Genomic DNA, 22,143 nt, shown 5'->3' with positions numbered 1-22,143 from the left:
AAGGGCTCTGTCGCCAAACACAGTCACTTTGGGGGTTGAGACTTCAATGGATGAATTTTGAGAGATACAGCATTCAGTCCATAATACTCTCAGACATTGCCTTTTAACAAACTTCTAACATGTTGCCAATCTGATAGGTGAAAGAGTATATTGTTTTCATTTCCATTTATTATGAATGACTTTTAACAACGTTTTCTCTGTTTGTAACCAGTTGTATATTTTTGCTATGAACTTTTCTTTCATGTAACTTTGCCTTTCTTTACTGGGTTTTTTTGTTTATTTATCAGAGCTTTTCTTTACTAAGGGAATAGGCCCTTTTCTTGACATAAATGTTGCAAATACTTTCCTCATTTTTTTGGTGATTTAATGTTTACTTATCTTTGCTCAGCTGAGTGTTGCTTCCAATTCTTTCCTCTATTAATCTTTAGTCCACTTCTCCACTGTAGGAAGATGGGTCACTTTAGATAAAATTGGAGTATTCATGCATTTTTATTGCACTGTTCTGCCTCCCCTGTCATTCTGTGATGTGGAGCTATGTTCCTATCAGATATCCCCCATTTCTGCACTTCTGATTTTCCATAAAACATGTTGGTCCTTGTGTGTCTTTCTACCCTGCAGAAATCCAGATATACTCATACCTTTGATGTATGTATTGCTGCATTGAGTAGCATGCACTGACTAACAGCATTGTTGGATAAGTTCTCTGAACCATTTTTCTGTACCAGGAAGCAGTAAATCATCTCTATTTTATATAAAGAGTATGTACTTTTGATTCCATGAATTTCCAGAATCTGAAATGCAAGTTAACCTAAAATATTCAATTCATTGTTTAAAAACAGCTTATACTTACAAGTAAGTTAGAAGTTGCTTGTCAAAGAGTAACTGGCAATATCTAGTATTGATATACTATTCTCTTAATTACAATACACAGAAATAATAAACACTTTGAAGAAGTCTACTCCCTGGAATGAATTGTCAACAAATGGTAAAACAGTGAGTTGCAACTCCAAATAAGCAGAAAAAACTCATATATGAAATTATTGCATCCAATAAAAAATGATACTAAGTTGCACAGAATTGAGTAGAGTTTTCAGCATTGTACTAAGAGTTATGAGCTAGACATATTTTCCTTTACTTTTTATAATGGATTAGAAGTTGATTTGTATTTACATTTTATACATAAAGACCCTAAGTTTCAATAAGGTTAAGCAATCTGCCTCAGGTCACACAGCTGGTAAGTGCCAGACATTGGATTCTAAACCAAGTCTTTGGTTTCAGTCTACCACATAGTATTGCCTCCTGAAAGAAGTTCAGAGAAACAAGACAAATATGAGCCAAAATAATCAGGGAAGGCGTCTGGGGAAAACAAAACCTGGGCTTTCAAGAATGAGTAAGATTTTAATAAGCAGAGTTGAGTAAGGGGGATGTACTGGATGGAGAAAACAGTACTTAATGAAATCATGGAGGGAGGAATGAACATGGTGCATAAAGAGAAGGGATTCCTATGGCTGGAAATTCATGCATATTGAGACTGTGTAAATAACATGCAGCCAATTAAAGAGAGTCCTTGATATCAGAAGCGTAAGTGTGGAGTTGATTGGCTATAAGACAGGTGGGGTGGTGCCATCAAATATTATTCTGATTAACAAGGTTAAAAGTGCTGATTTCTTTTTTTTTTTTTAAACTTTACAATATTGTATTAGTTTTGCCAAATATCGAAATGAATCTGCCACAGATATACCTGTGTTCCCCATCCTGAACCCTCCTCCCTCCTCCCTCCCCATACCATCCCTCTGGGTCATCCCAGTGCACCAGCCCCAAGCATCCAGTATCGTGCATCAAACCTGGACTGGTGACTCGTTTCATACATGATATTACACATGTTTCAATGCCATTCTCCCAAATCTCCCCACCCTCTCCCTCTCCCACAGAGTCCATAAGACTGATCTATACATCAGTGTCTCTTTTGCTGTCTTGTACACAGGGTTATTGTTACCATCTTTCTAAATTCCATATATATGCATTAGTATACTATATTGGTGTTTTTCTTTCTGGCTTACTTCACTCTGTATAATAGGTTCCAGTTTCATCCATCTTATTAGAACTGATTCAAATGTATTCTTTTTAATGGCTGAGTAATACTCCATTGTGTATATGTACCACTGCTTTCTTATCCATTCATCTGCTGATGGGCATCTGGGTTGCTTCCATGTCCTGGCAATTATAAACAGTGCGGCGATGAACATTGGGGTACACGTGTCTCTTTCCCTTCTGGTTTCCTCAGTGTGTATGCCCAGCAGTGGGATTGCTGGATCATAAGGCAGTTCTATTTCCAGTTTTTTAAGGAAACTCCCACTGTTCTCCATAGTGGCTGTACTAGTTTGCGTTCCCACCAACAGTGTAAGAGAGTTCCCTTTTCTCCACACCCTCTTCAGCATGATTTCTAAAGGCGATTTGCCTGGGATAGGGTTGTTGTTGTTGTTATTCAGTCACTAAATTGTGTCCAACTCTGTGATCTCATGGACTGCAGCACACCAGGCTCCTCTTTCCTTCACTGTCTCCCAGAGTTTGCTCAAATACATGTCCATCGAGTCAGTGATGCTGTCTAACCATCACATACTCTGCCTTCCCTTCTCTTTCTGCTCTCAGTCTTTCCCAGCATCAGGGTCTTTGTCAGCTCTTAGATTCAGGTGACCAAAGTATTGGATATGGAGTGTGGTTCAGAAAGCAAACTCCTGTACATTCAAGAAGATAAGTGTGTGGCTATTGCTATAATTCAGGTAGGATGCATAGGAGGTGTGGACTGGGATGAATATTATGACAGGAAAGTTGCTTGAAGGTTATTTTATAGGTGGGAAATACAAAATAGGATGAGCCATATTGCTCTGAAAGTGAAAGTTAGTTGCTCAGTCATGTCTGACTCTTTGCGACCCCATGGACTGTCCATAGAATTCTCCAGGGAAGAATACTGTAGTGGGTGGCCATTCACTTCTCCAGGGGATCTTCCTGACCCGGGAATCTAACCCAGATCTCCTGCATTGCAGGCAGATTCTTTACTGTCTGAGCCACCAGAGGCATATTCTAAATATTTAGTGTTCTCATAAAAAAAATTGGGTTTCAAATATGTTACATACAGAACCCAAAACTCAGATGTTAGCTATTTTGGGAACTCGTTTTTGTGGGGTTTTTTTTTTTTTTTCCAGAAGTCTTAATTAACAGAGCTTATAACTTAATCCAGATTTGAGTGCTCATCTCAGTTTGCATTATTTGTCTAAAGAGAGGAAAGAAATGAAGGGTGATGGAAGAAAATTGTTGTCATTGACAATTACTATCAGCACCAAACTGATTTTCATTTCAACTGAGCATTGCTTTGTGTTGATTTCAGGCAAATCTGTTAGTCTGGAGATTTATAATGTTTCAAGAACTTCAGCTTCATTGACTTTGGCCCTTACTATTCTATTATTTTCATCCTTGGCCTGTTTTCTCTCATGTTAGGAAAATGGTGGCCTCAACTCCCAACATAACATTTTTTCTTTCACATCTTGGGGAAAGGAGAGGACGTCTCTTCCATCAGTCACCATGGAAAAGTCCCTGTGGTTTGACCAATTTAAGTTCATGTCGAGGATGGGATCACATAAATGAATTTAGGCCACATAAGGGAAGTAGGAATCATTCTTAGCCCATTGGTATAGCTAAGCAATTCAGGATTCTGGTAGGGAAATCTTCTAGGGGAATCAATGCTGGGAGGCAACCAGAAATTATCATTCTCTGGTCTATACTTCTCTACCATTCTAGAATATGAACCATATTGTTGCAGAAAGTGGGACTCCTTCCAGGGACCGAAACAGGGCTCTTGTCTAACACTTGGAAATGAATTGTCCAAGGAGACATATGTGCTGACAAAGCAAGAGATTTTATTGGGAAAGGGCACCCTTGGAGAGCAGTAGGGTAAGGGAACACAGGAGAACAGCTCTGCCACGTGGCTCGGTGTCTCAGGTTTTATGGTGATGGGATTAGTTTCCGGGTAGTCTTTAGCCAATCATTCTGACTCAGAGTCCTTCCTGAGTGGTGCACACCTTGTTCAGTGAAGATGGATGACAGTGAGAAGGATTCTGAGAGGTGGTTGGACATGTGATGTCTTCTTTTGACCTTTCCTGAACTCTTCCAGTTGGTGGGGCTTATTAGTTCCGTGTTCCTTAGCAGGACCTCCTGTTGTAAAACAACTTACGCAAATGGTTACTATGGTGCCTGGCCAGGGTGGGCGGTTTGAGTCAGTGTGCTTCCCCTAACAATATGACTGTCAGAGTCATGTTTGATGCCTCTTTGCTTTCTCCTTTGACACCTAACACAGAGTGCACAGTAGACTAGATATAGGTGTGTGGTTTTTTGTGTTTTTCCTTAGTTGATTAGTCAAGTGCATGACTAAATGGAGAGCATCTCTTTGAGAGAAAGGATTTTCAGAGCAAAATGATAAGGAATGTTTATGTTCAAAACTGTATATAAACACCCTTAAGTGTCAATGTAGCTTAGTTTCTTTTGGAGAAAGGAGGGAGGCTGTAATTCAGAAAAAGATCTCTGTAGAGAAAATACATCTCAGTCTTATGTATACAGATTTAAAATTCAAATCAAGTCTTTTAGCATGTTGTACACCTTAAATTTGCACAGTGTTATGTGTCAAATATATTTCAAGAAAAATAAATAAGGTAGTAATGGAGAAAGATTCAAATCCAAGAAAATGTGGTCCAAAAATGCTCTTCCATTACACTACTTGTCTTAGGTTGGGTAACCAGAAGCAGTCCTTGGAGACAAGAATTTATGTAGAAGGATTGATTAAGGAAGTACCAGGAGAAAACAGTAGGGGGCAGAGTAAGGCTATGGAAAGAGCCAAGCAAGGATATGATGGCTTTGTCGTTCCAGGTTTAACTTATTCTCAATGTCTTAGCCTGTTTGATCTAACAGAATACCACAGACTGGGTGGCTTATAAACAAGAGAAATTTATTTCTCATAGTTCTAGAGGCCGGGAAGTCCAAGACCAAGGCACTGGCAGCTCTGGTGTCTGGTGAGAACCTCTTCCTCAGAGGTGACTGTCTTTTCACTGCAACCTCACATGGAGGAAGGGACAAGGCAGCACCCTGGGGTTACTTACAAGCACAGTAATCCCATTCATGAGGATCTGCCTTCATGACCTAAACACCTCCCAAAGGCCTTGTTTGTAATAAGCTTGGGGGTTAGGATTTTAATACATGAATTTCAGGGCGAGGCACAAGTATTCAGTCCATAGCATATGAAGTATGTTTAGAGCTGTCCCACTTGACCCAAGATTGCTAGACATTCATCCTCCCTTTTCACCTTCCCTAGAGCAATGTACATTATCTTGCACTTCTTGCTGTTTGCAAAGTGAGTGCAAGATTATGCCTCCGAGGACTCTCAGGGGAAGTAATTAAAAATTAGACAACAGAATCTGGATGATGGGTATACAGTAAAGGCTATGGAGACCTGACGTGATCTCGGTGGAGCAGACACTGCCACCTACTACCCTGCCAATAAAGAGGCCAGTGCATCAGTCAGTGTGGTCGTGAGGAGCACCGACTCACAGTCCAGGCCATCAGAAGTTAAACAGGGCTTTGACACCTGGGCAAGTTTCTTAATTTATATGTGTTTTACTTTCCATTTATAGAAAATGTGATAATTCTATTACCTAAGCTCATTATGTTGTTTTGAGGATTAAATGAATATAATGTTTATATGTCTAGTCCAACCTAGACAGCATATTAAAAACAGAGACATTACTTTGCCAACAAAGGTCCATCTAGTCAAAGACATGGTTTTCCAGTAGTCATGTCTGGATGTGAGAGTTGGACCATAAAGAAGGCTGAGCACCGAAGAACTGATGCTTTTTAACTGTGGTATTGAAGAAGACTCTTGAGAGTCCCTTGGACTGCAAGAAGATCATACCAGTCAATCCTAAAGGAAATCAGTCCTGAATATTCCTTTGAAGGACTAATGCTGAAATTGAAACTCCAATACTTTGGCTACCTGATGCAAAGAACTGACTCCTTAGAAAAGACCCTGATGCTGGGAAAGATTGAAGTCAGGAGGAGAAAGGGATGACAGAGGATGAGATGGTTGGATGGCATCACTGACTCAATGGACATGAATTGAGCAAGCTTCAGGAGTTAGTGATGGACAGGGAAGCCTGGTGTGCTGCAGTCCATGGGGTTGCAAAGAGTAGGACATGACTGAGCGACTTAACTGAACTGAGTCTCTATATAAACATGAATCTTAGAGCCTGATAAAAAGTAAGCACTAGTGTGATGTGACCTGCTCAAAGTCCTGTCACACAGCAAGACACAGTTAATGGCACAGCCAGGAAATGAACTTGGTCTCCAAACCTCCAGGTCATTCAACTACTCTTTACTGGCCATATAGCAAATTTATAAATTAAATAAAAATTTAAATAAATTAAATTTAAATTTATAAAATTAATTTTATAGTTAATTTAAATTTTCTTAGAGTAGCTTGGTGGTCTCTAGTTTATTAAAAATTTCAATTAACAAAAAATTAATATATAACTATAGGTCATGAATAGTCTGTTAAGAATTCAAAGAACAATATATACACTATGTTGTGTTATAAACGCTCTTAAAGGTAATTTTATATCTTTTCTTTATCATTATTGAACTGTTTGGCAAAGGTACCTAGTTAATTCACATGCAGAAGTAAATGACTAAGAATCACAATGTTTAACATTTCTCAAGGATACTTGCATATTCACCAAGTAAAACAGGCTTAATGTTTAATATTAAGTGCCTTGGAATTTCAGGAATCAATAAGCAAGGGATAGAGATACTTATGTGTGTTAGGGGGTAGATTTCTCTCCCCATATTGTCTTTCAAGGGCATTTTATTGAAGTAACTTTGTTATTACCTTCAGTTCAATTCAGTTCAGTTTAGTCACTCAGTCGTGTCCGACTCTTTGTGACCCCATGAATTGCAGCATGCCAGGCCTCCCTGTCCATCACCAACTCCCAGAGTTCACTCAAACTCAGGTCCATCAAATCGGTGATGCCATCCAGCCATCTCATCCTCTGTCATCCCCTTCTCCTCCTGCCCCCAATCCCTCCCAGCATCAGAGTCTTTTCCAACGAGTCAACTCTTCGCATGAGCTGGCCAAAGTACTGGAGTTTCAGCTTTAGCATCATTCCTTCCGAAGAACACCCAGGGCTGATATCCTTTAGAATGGACTGGTTGGATCTCCATGCAGTCCAAGGGACTCTTGCACTCAGCTTTCTTCACAGTCCAACTCTCACATCCATACATGACTACTGGAAAAACCATAGCCTTGACTAGACAGACCTTTGCTGGCAAAGTAATGTCTCTGCTTTTGAATATGCTATCTAGGTTGGTCATGACTTTCCTTCCAAGGAGTAAGTGTCTTTTAATTTCATGGCTGCAATCACCATCTGCAGTAATTTTACACAGATCCAATTATGAGTAATAATTAAAATAAAAGAGTAAAACAAAAGCAAAGTAGTTTTATGTGGCAAATTTCCTAAGAGAAAAAGAGATGTTTTCAGATAGTACTACATAAATGCACACGCATATTGATAAATTGATGATATATGGTTAACGGTGTGATTGTTAATCGGTGGCTTCCCCAGTGGCTCAGCAATAAAGAATCCACCTGCAACGCAGGAGCCGCAGGAGTCATGGGTTTGATCCCCGGGTTGGGAGGATCACCTGGAGGAGGGCATAGCAACACACTTCAGTATTCTTGCCTGGAGAATCCCATGGACAGAGGAGCCCGGTGGGCTATAGTCCATAGGGTCACAAAGAGTTGGACACAACTGAAGCAACTTAGCATGCACGTGATTATTAATCAGGACTCTTGGTTGCAAGTAACAGAAACCCAACCTGAACTAGCTTAAGAAATAGAAAGGAATGTACTGACTCATGAATTAAGAGGAAAGGTTGAATAAATAAGCCACAGGATGGTAGAGACAAAGCTGGTTTCAGGAACAGAGTTAAGTATTCAAACCCTACCAAGACTGTCTTATCTTTGGCACTTTTCTGTGTGCTGTTATTGTATCTCACCACATGCTGGCTTCTTCCACAGTCTCCACCTTCTAGTAGACAATGAGTTCTTTTTTCATAGTTTGAAAATCCAAAAAAATGATTGATGTGTTGGGCACCGGCCCCTGAACTAGTCAATTGTGGCTGGCAGGGCATGGTCCCACCTGAAGATGGTAGTTCCTGTGAGAATTCAAGATTTCAGTAGGGGATGAATTATTTCCCAGTGGTGTCTCTCCCTCAATTTTCCCCTTTTCTTCATTTCTTCTATTCATCTCCATCTGATTTGAACATGATTTCCTGGGCTTTAGTTGCCAAGTCCATTCAAGCTGTGGCCCCTTGATAACACATCAACAAGTCGGGTTTTGCTTTGAACCCTGAACTATTTCAGGCTGGATTACCTGTGGGACAATGATATCATTCTCTTGCTCAATTTGGTTGCCTCTTAAAAGTCAGATATATTGTCATTCTCAAAGAGCTCTGCCCAGCGAGGATGGAGATAAGAAGGGAGAAAGGGAGGCAAATAGTCATATGACTTTATAATTATCTGCACTGCTAGTTCTGGCTGAAATGTTCTCATAGGCTGCATCACTTTATCAACCAGATGCCCTTTGGCTAACCTTTGTCAGAGATGGTTTGCCTGCTTTACATGGACAGCAACCTATGCCTCGGGTGGGTACATAGAATGGGATGCCAGGGACAAGAACAGGCAAGAACAGTGATGAGGATTTACAAAATTTCCAGCTCATTACAGATTCCACCCATCACCTCTTTCCTTTTGTTTTAATTTTTAATTTATTAAACTGCAAGTTGGCTTTGGAGAGCTGTGTTCCACACATGTTTTAACAAGTCACATCTTAAATGGGAAGACATAGAAGAATAAATAAAGGAAAATTGCTCTTAAGAGCTCTAATAACCTCCTGTTTTTCTCACTGATCTCAGTATTCCTAGACCAGTCAAGAAGGGCATTTTATCTCCCCCTTTTTTTTAACCCTCCTAAAATAAAATCAAAAGCAAGATGCACATATATTTGGCTATAGATAATGAATCTTTTTTTTATTTTTTACATTTTTAAATTTTGAAATCATTTTAGACTTACAAAAAATAGTTGTAAAAATAGTAGATTTTCCTAAATGGTAACATCTTATCTTCCTTAGTTTGATTATCAAAACCAGGAAATTACCCTTGCGACAATATTATTAAATCACCCATGTGCAGGCCAAGTTGCTTCAATCATGTCCAGCTCTTTGCAATCCAGTGGGCTGTAACCTGCCAGCCTCCTCTGTTCATGAGATTCTCCAGTCAAGAATACTGAAGTGGGCTTCCATGCCCTCCTCCAGAGGATCTTCCTGACCCAGGGATTGATACCACATCTCTTGCATCTTCTGCATTGGCAGGCAGGTTCTTTACCACTAATGCCACCTGGGAAGCCCCCAACTAACCTACAGACTTATTCACATAAGAGGAAATGATGTATATTTGTGATAAGTTCATGTCACAAACCAGTGCAGAGACAACCATGACCTAGCTACAAATGCACACATCTGAAAATTGTTAGTTTTTTATTTAAAAATTGAGATGGGGGCTGTACTAGATTCCTAGAGCTTCCACAATAAATGACCACAAGCTGGGTGGGTAACTTGAAACAGCAGAAAGTTACTCTCTCAGAGCTCTGGAAGTCAGAAGTCCAAAATCAAGGTGTTGGCAGGGCCATGCTTTCTCAGAAGGCTCTAGCAGAGAAGCCTTCCTTGGTCCTTCCAGTTTCTTGTGCTTTCTGGGGTTACTTGGTTTCTGGCAACTTGACTCCCATCTCTGCCTCTATCTTCAGATGGCCATCTTCTCTTTGTGTATCTGAGTCTGAATCTTCTCTCTCTTCTCTAAAGACACTAGTCAGTGGATTTAGGACCCATCCTCAGCCAGTGCAAACTCATCTTAACTAATTACAGGTGCAAAGACCATATTTTCAAATAATGTTACATTCTGAGGTTCTAGGTGGATGTGAATTTTGCAGGAACACTGCTTAACCCAGTACAGGGGAATTAAGCAAAAAATAATTTTATTTTGCAAGCGTTAGTATTGAGGTCATTGGTATTTGAAAGCTAAGAAAACATGGTTACACTCAGGTTACCTTTTTTAAAATTAATTATTCATTTATTTTTGGCTGTGCTGGGTCCTCATTGCCGCACATGGGCTTTCTCTAGTTGTGGTGTGTGGGCTTCTCACTGAGGTGGCTTGTCTTGTTACAGAGCGTGGATCAGGGATTGAACCTGTGTCACCTGCAATGGCAGGCAGATTCTTAATCACTGGACCACCAGGGAAGTTCCTAGGTTACCTTTTAAAGGTAGCACTCACTAGACTTGGTGACTGCATCTCTGGGAGATGGTGGAGGAGGTGGGATGTAGTCTAGGTCACTGGAGTTGAGAAGATCAGGAAACTAGGAGGCAATGTGTTTGATGACTCAGCCTCCTTAATGTTGGCTTTATTTCCATTCAACGAGTAGCTATTAAGCAGTCAGTGTGTTACAAGGACTTTGCTTTGACCTGGCTAAAGAGAGTAAGAGAAGATGGGTTCATGAGGAACGGTATAAGGGCTTTTTGATGCTCAGGAACATAAAACAACAGTCAATAACACTGCTTTATGGTCAGTTTTAACTTTCGCCTTGATCTTGGCTATGCTTAGCAGCTCTCGTTTTTTCTCCTTTTTATTGCTAAGTCTTCTCAAGAATACCCCAAAGTTCCATTTTCTTGAACTAACTGAAGGGACTGTTTTAATCTTTAAAATCCTTCAGGTCAAAGACTTCCCTCTCTTTTTATCTGTGTTTTGGTTCCTGGGCTGTTTTTTAGTTTGCACATAGGCTAACAGATAACCCACAGCTGCTAGACCATCCTTGCTTGGCTTGTTGCATATGACGGTGCATGTACAGGCCTACCATCTGTTCTAGGTCTGTCAATTACACTTATGTACAAAAACACAGTGATCAATGACATAGTTTAATATTCGGTGTCATTGCCACCTACTTCCATAGGCACTTTTAAATTATATTTTTTAAAATTTATTTCTTCTGCCAAACTCATACTCAGCTTAAAAGCAAAATTCACTTAAATGTTCATTGCAGTCTCAGAAATACCAATTTATTTATATTTGTGTGCCTTATCTGGCCATGACCTTCTGTGGCAATTTTTATCACTGCAATATTTTTTTGAATAGAGGAAACTTAGGGGATTCCCATTTTGATTGTGATGATAATGTGACATCTGTGAAGTAGGAATCAAAATAAGAGAGTGCTTCCCCTTATAGTAGTGATAGACAAATAAGCATTACAGCCGTGTTTGTCTCAAAAATTTTTAAATACAGAAGTATAGAAGTCCACCATTGATTCAAATCGGGCGGTGATGCCAAAGGAAAACTCTTTCCCGTGGACTGTTACCAGGACACAAGAAAGAGCAGTGCTAAATGCTTGTGTTCTGCCACCAAGCAGCGTGAGTCATGGAGCTCTGTGCGTTTCGGTCTCCTTCCTCAGATGGTGCTCGCCTGTCTCTGCCTCACTCTTCTTTGGTGTAAAGAAGGATATCACAGCAGGGGATAAAACACAAGTGCTGTGACTGCTTCAAATGTTTGTGGAATGGTCATGGCAGCAGAAGATAATATGCAGTGGTCATTTGGTGGGTGATTGGTAGCCATGAGCTGGCAGCACTAGGCTTTGTAAGCATGACAGGAAGCTTTGTGGGAAATTCTACCCCATACCGGGTGCCATGAGCCAATGGCCCTGTCCTGCATCAAGCTGTTCACATTCCCTGGAACTTGGACTCCGTGCTAAGTGGGTATTTCCTGTCCAGAGGGATATTATTGGTGTCTCACTTAATTATCCCCCATGGTCAACTCAAAATTCTCTATCAAGAAGTTCTCCTCTTTTCAAGAGTTTGATAGTTCATATTTTTTCTGGCGGCCTCTTGGCTCACATGGTAAAGAATCTTCCTGCAATGCAGGAGACCTGGGTTCTGTCACTGGGTTGGGAAGATCTCCTGGAGAAAGAAATGGCAACCCACTCCAATATTCTTGCCTGGGGAATCCCATGGACAGAAAAGCCTGGCGAGCCGCAGTCCATGGGGTCACAAAGAGTCGGACACGACTGAGCGACCAACATTTCAACACTTTATTCAGTAGTTATCCTTACATATTATTCTCAGGCACTTCTCTTTCTTTGTCTCTCAATCTCACAACAGGAAACAAAAACAAAAACAAAACATCTTTTTTCTAAGGACTTTGCCTCTTCCAAGGCTTCTTATATTTCCCAATGAACAGTACCTGGGTTTGCATGCAGTAAGTTTCCTTGTTGCTTTGTGGGTGTATTTTTCTAGGAAATCCTCATTTTCTAGGCTGTACTATCAATTTGTAACCTGGGGGGTTGGATTGCAATTTAATTCTCCTTGAAGCCTTCACTGGGTTTCCAGGTGAGACCTTGTTATTTGCCCTCCCACAAAGGCCATAGTCTGTCTCCTCTCCCTAGAGACCAGGGCATGTGGACAGGGTAGCAAAAGAAGGCAGGAGACTCCCCAGGCATGAGGCTCCCTCCCAGTGTGGCGCTGCTCCCTTGATGGCAGCATTGTGTGGGGATTTTCAGTAGTGGCTCCCGAAGCACTTCCTGGGGCTGGCTCCCTGGTGTCATCACCCTCTTGCTGACAACTGTCGGCAACTTGACTATGTGAAACCTTTCATCCACCCACTCACTGGCAGCAACTTCCAAAGTTGTTGGTCATCTCCAACCTATCTTCCTTCAATATTATGTGTTGCAATTCAAAGAGTACTAACTTAAGGGGTCAGACCAGCCTAGTTTCAAATCCCCATCTACCACTTCCTAGCCATGATTGGATTTGCTGCAGAATCCTCCGAGTCTCAGTTTTCTCCTCTGTCAAATGGAAACAGTAACATTTACCTAATAGATTTGTTATAAATAGTAAGTGAAATATGTGAACTGACTCAATAGTGGCTGGTAGGAGGTAGGAGGTGCTAAATAAAAGACAGATGTTACTATTGTCGTTCCTAGAGTGCTTTGTGAGCTTGGCAACTTGGTGTTGGTTTCAGCACTCGCTTTGTATATAAAAAAGCACTTATTCTTTTAAAATTAATTATATTGGAGTTGCTTTACAATGTTGTGTTGGTTTCTGCTATACAGCAAAGTGAATCAGCCATGTGTGTACATATATCCCCTCTTTTTTGGATTTCCTTCCCGTTTTGTTCACCACAGAGCACTGAGTACAGTTTCTTGAGCTATACAGTAGGTTTTCATTAGTTATCTATTTTATGCATAAAAGTCACTTACTCTTAAAAGTTTTTTTTTTTTTTAAGAATTTTTAAAGTTATTTGAAGCTCCTTTAAGCACCATCCAGCCTCGCATAATCTGCCCCCTTGCTCTCTAGTGCCCTCTTGTGGTGCCTCAGTGAAAGCCACTAGTTTCTGCAGCAGCCTTGCTGTGTGCTGTGCTTAGTCACTCAAGTGTGTCCCACTCTGCGACCTGAAGGACTATAGCCCACCAGGCTCCTCTGTCCATGGGATTCTCCAGGCAAGAATACTGGAGTGGATTGCCATGCCCTCCTCTAGGGAATTTTCCCAATGAAGGGATCAAACCCAGGTCTTCCACATTGCAAGTGGATTATTTACCTTCTGAACCACTAGGGAAGCCCAGGGTAGCTGCCTTGGGAGAAGCCAATCCTCATTTGCCCTTAGGGGCTCCAATCCAGAACCTAGCTAGTAGAGCTCAGTACAGCCTACAGGGTTTGGCTTGAACTTAGAAAGAAAAGAAAGTGAAGTCGCTCGGTTGGGTCCGACTCTTGGAGATCCATGGACTGTAGCCCACCAGGCTCCTCTGTCCATGGAATTTTTCAGGCAAGAGTACTGGAGTGATTTTCCATTTCCTTCTCCAGGGGATCTTCCTAACCCAGGGATTGAACCTGGGTCTCCCAAATTGCAGACAGACACTTTACCATCTGAGCCACCATGAAAACCCCTAGGCACATAGCAAAATCCTCACATGTGCCTGAATATTTAACTAAAGACATATTAGCAGTTCCCTGTCCCCCTTGGAGTACTGATGCACCCAAGTAAGTATCAGTTCAGTTCAGTTCAGTTCAGTCGCTCAGTCATGTCCGACTCTTTGCGACCCCATGAATCGCAGCACGCCAGGCCTCCCTGTCCATCACCAACTCCCGGGTCCATCGAGTCAGTGATGCCATCCAACCATCTCATCCTCTGTTGCCCCGTCTCCTCCTGGCCCCAATCCCTCCCAGCATCAGGGTCTTTTCCAATGAGTCAACTCTTCTCATGAGGTGGCCAAAAAAGCGCCTTCCCTGTTGGCTCAGTGGTAAAGAATCTGCCTGTCAAATTCAGGAGCTGCTGGAGACATGGGTTTGATCATCAGATTGGGAAGAATACCTGGAAGAGGAAATGGCAACTCTCCCCAGCATTCTTGCCTGGAGAATCCCGTGGACAGAGGAGCCTGGCGGGCTACAGTCCTTGGGGTTGCAAAGACTCAGACACGACCAAGCATACATGCACACACACACAAATCAAATTTGACATGGAAACTATAATCTCAGAAAATCCTGGGCTGCTCTTCTGTGTAATTGTTATACCATGTGTGAACAGTAACTGTCATTTTGAAGCAAAATAGAAAACAGTTTCTGTCTTCAGGGTATACAGTCCTCTAGAGATGAGTGCAAGCACAGCCATGTGCAAGGTCATTTTCTGTGAATGTGATGTTAAAAATGTACTTGTGGGTTAGGCATAGCAGGGCTCACTATTCCACACAAAACAAAAGCTGGATTTAAAAATTCAGACCGCCTGGCTGCCCATTCAAATCTCTACCTAATGCCTACTGCTTCTCTCTTTGGCTGCCTTGACCTTTCCCTATTAAAAAAGTAAGAATGAATGAGAGACTATATAGAAAATCAAAATGGCAAGACTTAGGAGGAAATAGCTGAAAAGACTTCATCTTTTTATGCCCCGTGACTTCACTTTCACTTTTCACTTTCATGCATTGGAGAAGGAAATGGCAACCCATTCCAGTGTTCTTGCCTGGAGAATCCCAGGGACAGCGGAGCTTGGTGGGCTGCTGTCTATGGGGTCGCACAGAGTCAGACACGACTGAAGTGACTTAGCAGCAGCAGCAGCAGCAGCAGCAAAGCAAGGTTTTTAAATGAATTGTTTGCATTTGAGTAGTTAGGGCTAAAAGCACAAGGATGGATGAGCTCTAAGACAGCAAACTCTTGAAAACACACAAAGGATCACTTTGTCAGATGAACAGAAGGCTCTACCAACCCTGTAACCAGTGGCCATCCCTATAGTCCAGCTAAGCCAAGTACGGGATTTGTCTACCTTCTCTGGCAGTAAGGCTTTTTGAGGTGTTAGAATGTGCTTAGCTCATTCTGGTTTCCTGGACAGTGTTCTGAAGGGAACTTACAGAAAGGACAGTCGAATGAACATAGTCACCTTACTCATGCTTTCAGGACCAACATCACCACTCATTCTGTTTTCAGCAGTTTCCAGTCTCCTTCTAATTTGAATCACTACACATCACATCACTACAATGACTTTTTCTCTCCTAAATTCTAATGGTAAAATTCTTATTAGAATTTGATTTTAATCACTAAAATAAAAGTATCCTTTATTGAGCCTTCCTTTGTGCCTAGGACTATGCTCTGCACCATATAGATGATAGATAGAAAGATAGGTATTACTACCTCCAGTGCATGTGTGCTAAGTTGCTTCAGTTGCATCTGACTCTTTGCGATCCTGTGGACTGTAGCCTGGCCAGGCTTCTCTGTCCATGGGATTCTCCAGGCAAGAATACTGGAGTGGGTTGCCATGCCCTCCTCCAGGAGATCTTCTCAACCCAGGGATCGAACCTGCGTCTCTTAAGTCTCCTGCATTGGCAGGCAGGTTCTTTACCACTTGTGCCACGTGGGAAGCCCCAATACCTCCAGTAGGGATGGGCAAAGATAACATTTTAAGGGAGACTGAAGGAGTTTATGCCTGTGTGATTTTTTTTTCCTCTGTGAGAGGGAGACAGAGAGATGGAGAGATAGAGAGTGCCAGGCAAAGTAAAGCCTGGAAGAGAGCAAGCAGGTTTTGAAACAGCTGCTACACAGAATGTTAAGGGAAACAACAAGTTTAAAAAGCAAACAACACATTAGTAAAGTCCTTCCCAGGTGGTAAGGAATCCACGTGCAGTACAGGAGATGTGGGTTCAATCCCTAGGTCAGGAAGATCCCCTGGAGAAGGAAATGACAACCCATTCCAGTATTCTTGCCTGGAAAATCCCATTGACAGAGGAACCTGGAGGGCTACAGTCCATGGAGTCACAAAAGAGTTGGATTCGACTCAGTGACTTAACAACAACGATTCTTAGAGAAGTGAATGGTTATTGCATCTTTGCTCTTGCCATCATCATCATCAGTCATCATCTCCAGAATAAATTACGCTTCAACCGCACAACAGTTACACAATTGAGAAAACTATTCCTTTGAAAAACGGATGATCATTTATGCTAGTTTCATGCCTATCAGAGGGTGTTGAAGGGTGTTTATTGATTGCATCGTCCCTCTCACCTGTGCTTGCTTAGGTTGAGCCCGTGATTCAGAAAGGCCACGAGAGTCTGGTCCATCACATCCTGCTCTATCAGTGCAGCAGCAACTTCAGTGACAGCGTGCTGGACGACGGGCACGAGTGTTACCACCCTAACATGCCCGATGCCTTCCTCACCTGTGAGACCGTCATTTTCGCCTGGGCCATTGGTGGAGAGGTGGGACCACCGATTACTGAGATGTAACAAAGTAAACTGATCACTTTTCCCCCTACGATTCTAACACTTCTAAGTAAAACTCGATGTACGCTTTTTGATATGAGGGTGGGTTATTTTTCTTTCCACAGGAAATCATTCTTAAGCCATTTTATTTGATCAACTATAGATTAATACAGTTGTAGAATGTTGAAATATCATTGAGAGTGTTTGGTTTTTGAATGGAGTAGAGCTCGGAGGGACTTTCACAGAACACTGTGTCATGGAATTTTGCTCTTTTAGGGTTTTTCCTATCCACCTCATGTTGGATTATCCCTTGGCACTCCGTTAGATCCTCATTATGTGCTCCTGGAAGTCCATTATGACAATCCAACATATAAGGAAGGTGAGTATTTTTGTATACATTCTACCTATGATTTTTAAAAGTTTTGTAACTTTTCCCTTTATTTTAACAGAGTTAAACAGACTTCAAATAAAATAGCATTTAATGTTGTAAAAAAAAAATTAACCTATACATTTGTCATCCAAATTAGGATACCTTTTAGAGTAGAAAAGGGCACTATAAACAATTACACTAGGACAGCAGTCATTGGCCAGCAATGAGCCAGGCAAATGGGCACATGTGGTCACTAATCTTAAAAAGCCATTTGGACATTACTTACCAGAAAGTAGAAATATAGACTTTTCCCTTTACGGTGTAAATTAGTCTGAAATACATGGTGCTTATGAAACATTTTCTGTCTAAAAACACATATGAAAAACTACCATTCATCACACTAGAAAATATTAAGCATTTTGCTGTGTTGACAACTGCAGTTGACACTGGTGTAATATGTTGAAATGAAGAGGGGCAAGTATTTAAACCTGAATTTACTATGTAATATCCCAACGCCAAAAACTTAAAGGATTCCATATGAAATTATCAATAAAAGAAATTCAAGGTTATGATTTTACACTGATTTGTGCAATTTTTCAGAAAATACTGAGCACCAAGGATGTGCTGGATCTGTGCTTAATCACATAATGTCCTCACCTTCAGGGATATTATAGTGTAGCGGCAAAGGCAAACAATAAAATAATCACAACAATTAATACAAAATTATTTATATGCTAATTGATCCAATGGGTCAGTGTACAGGTAGGTAAGTCACTGTTGCAGAAATGAGTCAATTAATTTCCAAGTGGAATGGATTTATGAAGTGTTTGGGGCCTATACTCTCCCTCCTTATGATAACTGTGTCACAGCAAGAGGAGTACCTTATCTTTCCTCCCCACCAGGCCTGTTGTTATGCTGTTCACATCATAGATTCTTAATAATTGTTTCTTGATTATATGACTGATGAATTATTAAAAGACTGGTGATAAACTATAAAGAAAGTTAATTATTAATATTTTTCTCCATCATCACATGGTTTCTAGACCCAGTGGTTTTCACCTCTATGTAAATGTTACTGAGCTTCACCTCAAAACAGTATCAAATAAAACTTCCATTGAGTTACTATATATTCTAATGAATGACTTAGAATTTTTATTTCTGTCTTCATGTTAGATAATTGTGGAATATATCATTAGATAATACAAACGTGTCTCCCATGGTATGCTGTGTAAGTTTTTTTTGTGAATCTGGATGTTGCCTTTCATTAATCTTTGCTTGTATTCCTTTCCTTTGTGAGAGTTTAAGGAAAATCATAAAATAAATGATATTTATTTATAAATAAAATATATATAAAAATAAACCTATATCAGCTGAATATGGAAAACTTTTTCAAGTACTCAAGCTCACTTTTAATTTTTCTTGTCTAAATGCTCTTGTTCCAGGCTTAATAGATAATTCTGGATTGAGATTATTTTATACGGCAGATATAAGGAAATACGATGCTGGGGTGATTGAGGCTGGCCTCTGGGTAAGCCTCTTTCACACCATCCCTCCAGGCCTGCCCGACTTCCGGTCTGAGGGTCACTGCACCCTGGAATGCCTGGAAGAGGTATGGTGTGTCTGGGTCTGTGAGCTGCTCTTCCTAGATTAATCTATGCTCGTAGAAACTGTGTTTGGAAAATTCCAAGTTTATTACTAATCTTTTTCTTGTTGTCATGCTATGAAATGATTGTTTACAATTTTAGCGAGACCTTTATTGCTTTTTAAAATCCTGAAGGCTGCAGGAGTAGAATTTTGGTGTTTTCCTTCCTTTCCCTTCCTTTGTTTGTTTCATATTGGACACTTCATTTTATCTTTTACGGTTTCAGCCTTTGTGTAGTCCCCTTTTGCTTTCTCAACTTTATTTTTTATTCATATTTGTTTTTTCCATGATTTATTTTCATTTTTTCTCATTTTCTCTGATTTATAGCTACTGACCCTTCTTTAACCAAATAGCAAAAATAACTAATATAAAATACATATTGGATAAGAGAAAACTATATATAAGTATTTTATAATGGCTGCTTCATTCATAGTTCTTTTTTTCTTGAATGAAAGTATTTCAACATAGATCGTATTCTTTATAAATTATAGGATATTGTGGTTGTAGACAGTATGGAAGAATGGTAGAATGGAAAGGTTATGCTCTTCTGAATTATTTAGACTATTTAGACCATGAATTAAATTGCCATGACATCATTCTCTAGCTGTAGGACTGTGAGCAATTCATTTAATTTAATTCTCCCAGTTCAATTTTCTTATCTGGAAAAGTGGGAGTAGACTCTCCCTTTAAGAGTTTCAATTTTCAAGCTACCAAAATACTGGATTCTTTTTGCCAGAAGCTGTAATTGTTTGCTCACTTCCTAAAAGAAGAAAAAAGAAAGATAAGAAAAAAGAAAGATAGAAGTGATCAGTTGGTCCTCAGCAAGCATTAGTTCTTCTTCTTTCCTCCCAGCCAGTATCGCTTCACAAAGATTGGAATAAGTCAGGAAAAATCCAAATTATAAATGTCTGGCAGCTCATGTGTTGACTTAAATTGTGTTAGCTTTTCTTCTCAGTTGTCCCTCCAAGTCTGTTTTAAGGTGAACTGTTTGCACTTGTTTAGACACCTAATCAGGGCTCCCCCTGTATCTCCCGTAGGCTTTGGAAGCTGAAAAGCCAAGTGGCATCCATGTTTTTGCTGTTCTGCTCCACGCTCACCTGGCAGGCAGAGGCATCAGGCTGCGTCATTTTCGCAAAGGGGAGGAGATGAGATTACTTGCTTACGATGATGATTTTGACTTCAATTTCCAGGAGTTTCAGTACCTAAAAGAAGAACAAACAATCTTACCAGTATGAATGTTTTTATTCTTTATCACTGAATGTCATCAAAATCCTGAAGCATATACCTGCTAAGAATTAGCCAGGTTTTTCCTGGTGTAATGAATTGTTCATCCTATCCATAGCTTCAAAGCCATCCACCATGGCTGTTGCATAACCCTCACGGAATGTGTTTGATCTGTTTTCCAAAATTGAAACTTGTTTTTCTTACTATTCCCAGGGGCAACTCAAGTCGTTGATTTCAAAGGAAATAAAACTTAGGTTTTGTGCTCTAAGCACCATTTTTCTAGACTCCCCAGTTAGTAATCCCTTGGCTTGCAGTTCTGGTAATGGTAAGATCAGAAGTTTTGAAAGTTTCATTGCAATAAAAGTGAATATAAGATCACTTTTTCTTTTGACTAAGGTATTAGGACATAGCTAATTATATTACCGTGTGTAACCCGGCTGGCAACCATACTTGAAGTTCTGATGAAACAACACAGAAAGGAATCTTGTGCCTTCCAATGATGAACAATTTAAAAATTTTATGATGCTTCATTTTGTCAAATTTTTTGACATTGAGCTCAATAGTTATACAAGTTCCTACCCTACTTTTCTTCTTAAGAGTCAGATATTTGTACTATTTATGAAATGAGAATAATAGTAATATCTTTTATACATGCAGTAATTCTCTGGTATACTCTGGGAGTAGAAGGATGAAGTTTGAGTGATCTCAAGATTCTTAAGGACTACACTCCGTTTTATGGTGTTGTCTGGTGTTGGGGCTCTCTAACCAGCTTTTTTTGGGTTGTCTCAGAGTTCCTCAACTGATATGTCATGAGAGGATATAAATGTTGAAATACTGATTCCTCCCTCTGAATATCCAGGCAGCGAGGACAAATCTGAGGGCCATTACCCAGAGCTTGCTGCTTCTGGTCTGTAACTAGCCTGTCCACTTACCTGACCTGGAGCCATAAAAAATTAGTTTATTTATGTGCAGTACTGTTCAAAAGGTTGAAAAGTACTGGAAAAAATAAGTTACTAGTAATTTGCCTCACAAGTCTGTTTTACGAAAATAAATACCTGATTAAGGACCTTTAAAGTAAATAATGTAAATAAGAAGATAATCACAGTAACTAGTATCTGTGGCCAACACTTAAGAAGTGTTTAATCTGTACTTAGAACTAAATGTGTGTTCTGTCATTTAATTTCCTCACAACAGCTGTGTGAGATAAGTGCTATTTTTATCATTATTTTTTAGATGAACAAATTGTGCCCAGATGATTCATTTCCTTACCTAAGGTCATGCAGCTAGAACATTGTGGAGTCTGGCCTGAACAAAGAGAGCCTTATTTGTTTGTTTGCTTGCTTATTATGCTAGCAAACCTAGAATTTAATAGATCAAAAGTCTACTCTTGAGTCAAATTACTTAATGCATGCATTCATATAGCAGATTAAACTGTTGGCCTACAGATGTGTTAGATAAATAAAACAGCATGAAACTCCAATCTGAAAGCTTCCACTTTTATGTTTTAGGGAGATAATCTAATTACTGAGTGTCGGTACAACACAAAAGATAGAGCCCGGATGACTTGGGTAAGAAGAATTTCATTATTAAAATTTATTTGTGGAGGGGGAGAAATAAACTTTGATTTTAGAACAGAAAAAAAGAAAAAGCATTCCTACTTGGAAGCAAAATTCCTGACTGTCTTGAACATGAAACATCGTAAAAGTGAAATCAGAGCCGTTTTAAGATTTTATCAGATTAACTAATGATATTATGGTAATATTTGCAGTGCAATTTATTGACTCTTTCATGAAAAGCTATCCTTATTCTTTTAGTTTTTCCTCACCAAATACTATTAATAAAAGACCTGTGGTTACTAATGACCATGCACATGAGTCTGGACTTAGATGAATCAAAACTTCAAAAAGAAATGAATTCCATGACCTTAGGGCTTCTGACCCAAAGAGAAATCTGGTTCCAGCAGATTTACTGGGGAGTTCTGCCAAACATTCAAGAAATAAATCTCTCATGTCTTCCTCAGTCTCTTCCAGGGAACAC

General features: G+C 40.1%; 1 protein-coding gene across 2 annotated transcripts in view; it reads left to right on the top strand.

Annotated features, from left to right (window-relative positions):
- Positions 1-22,143, top strand: part of MOXD1 (monooxygenase DBH like 1) — a 97,933-nt gene that overhangs the window by 55,289 nt on the left and 20,501 nt on the right. Inside the window, exons 5-9 of one of the 2 annotated variants that reach the window (XM_002690224.7) lie at positions 16,688-16,867; positions 17,147-17,249; positions 18,683-18,849; positions 19,920-20,111; positions 21,615-21,674. In XM_002690224.7, coding sequence (XP_002690270.1) covers positions 16,688-16,867; positions 17,147-17,249; positions 18,683-18,849; positions 19,920-20,111; positions 21,615-21,674 — 702 coding nt within the window. The remainder of the gene's footprint in view (positions 1-16,687; positions 16,868-17,146; positions 17,250-18,682; positions 18,850-19,919; positions 20,112-21,614; positions 21,675-22,143) is intronic. The other variant, XM_024997008.2, reaches the window with a different exon arrangement.

This window comes from Bos taurus, chromosome 9, assembly GCF_002263795.3.
Source record: "Bos taurus isolate L1 Dominette 01449 registration number 42190680 breed Hereford chromosome 9, ARS-UCD2.0, whole genome shotgun sequence".
Lineage (NCBI taxonomy): Eukaryota > Metazoa > Chordata > Mammalia > Artiodactyla > Bovidae > Bos > Bos taurus.
This window is presented reverse-complemented; position numbering and strand designations above follow the sequence as displayed.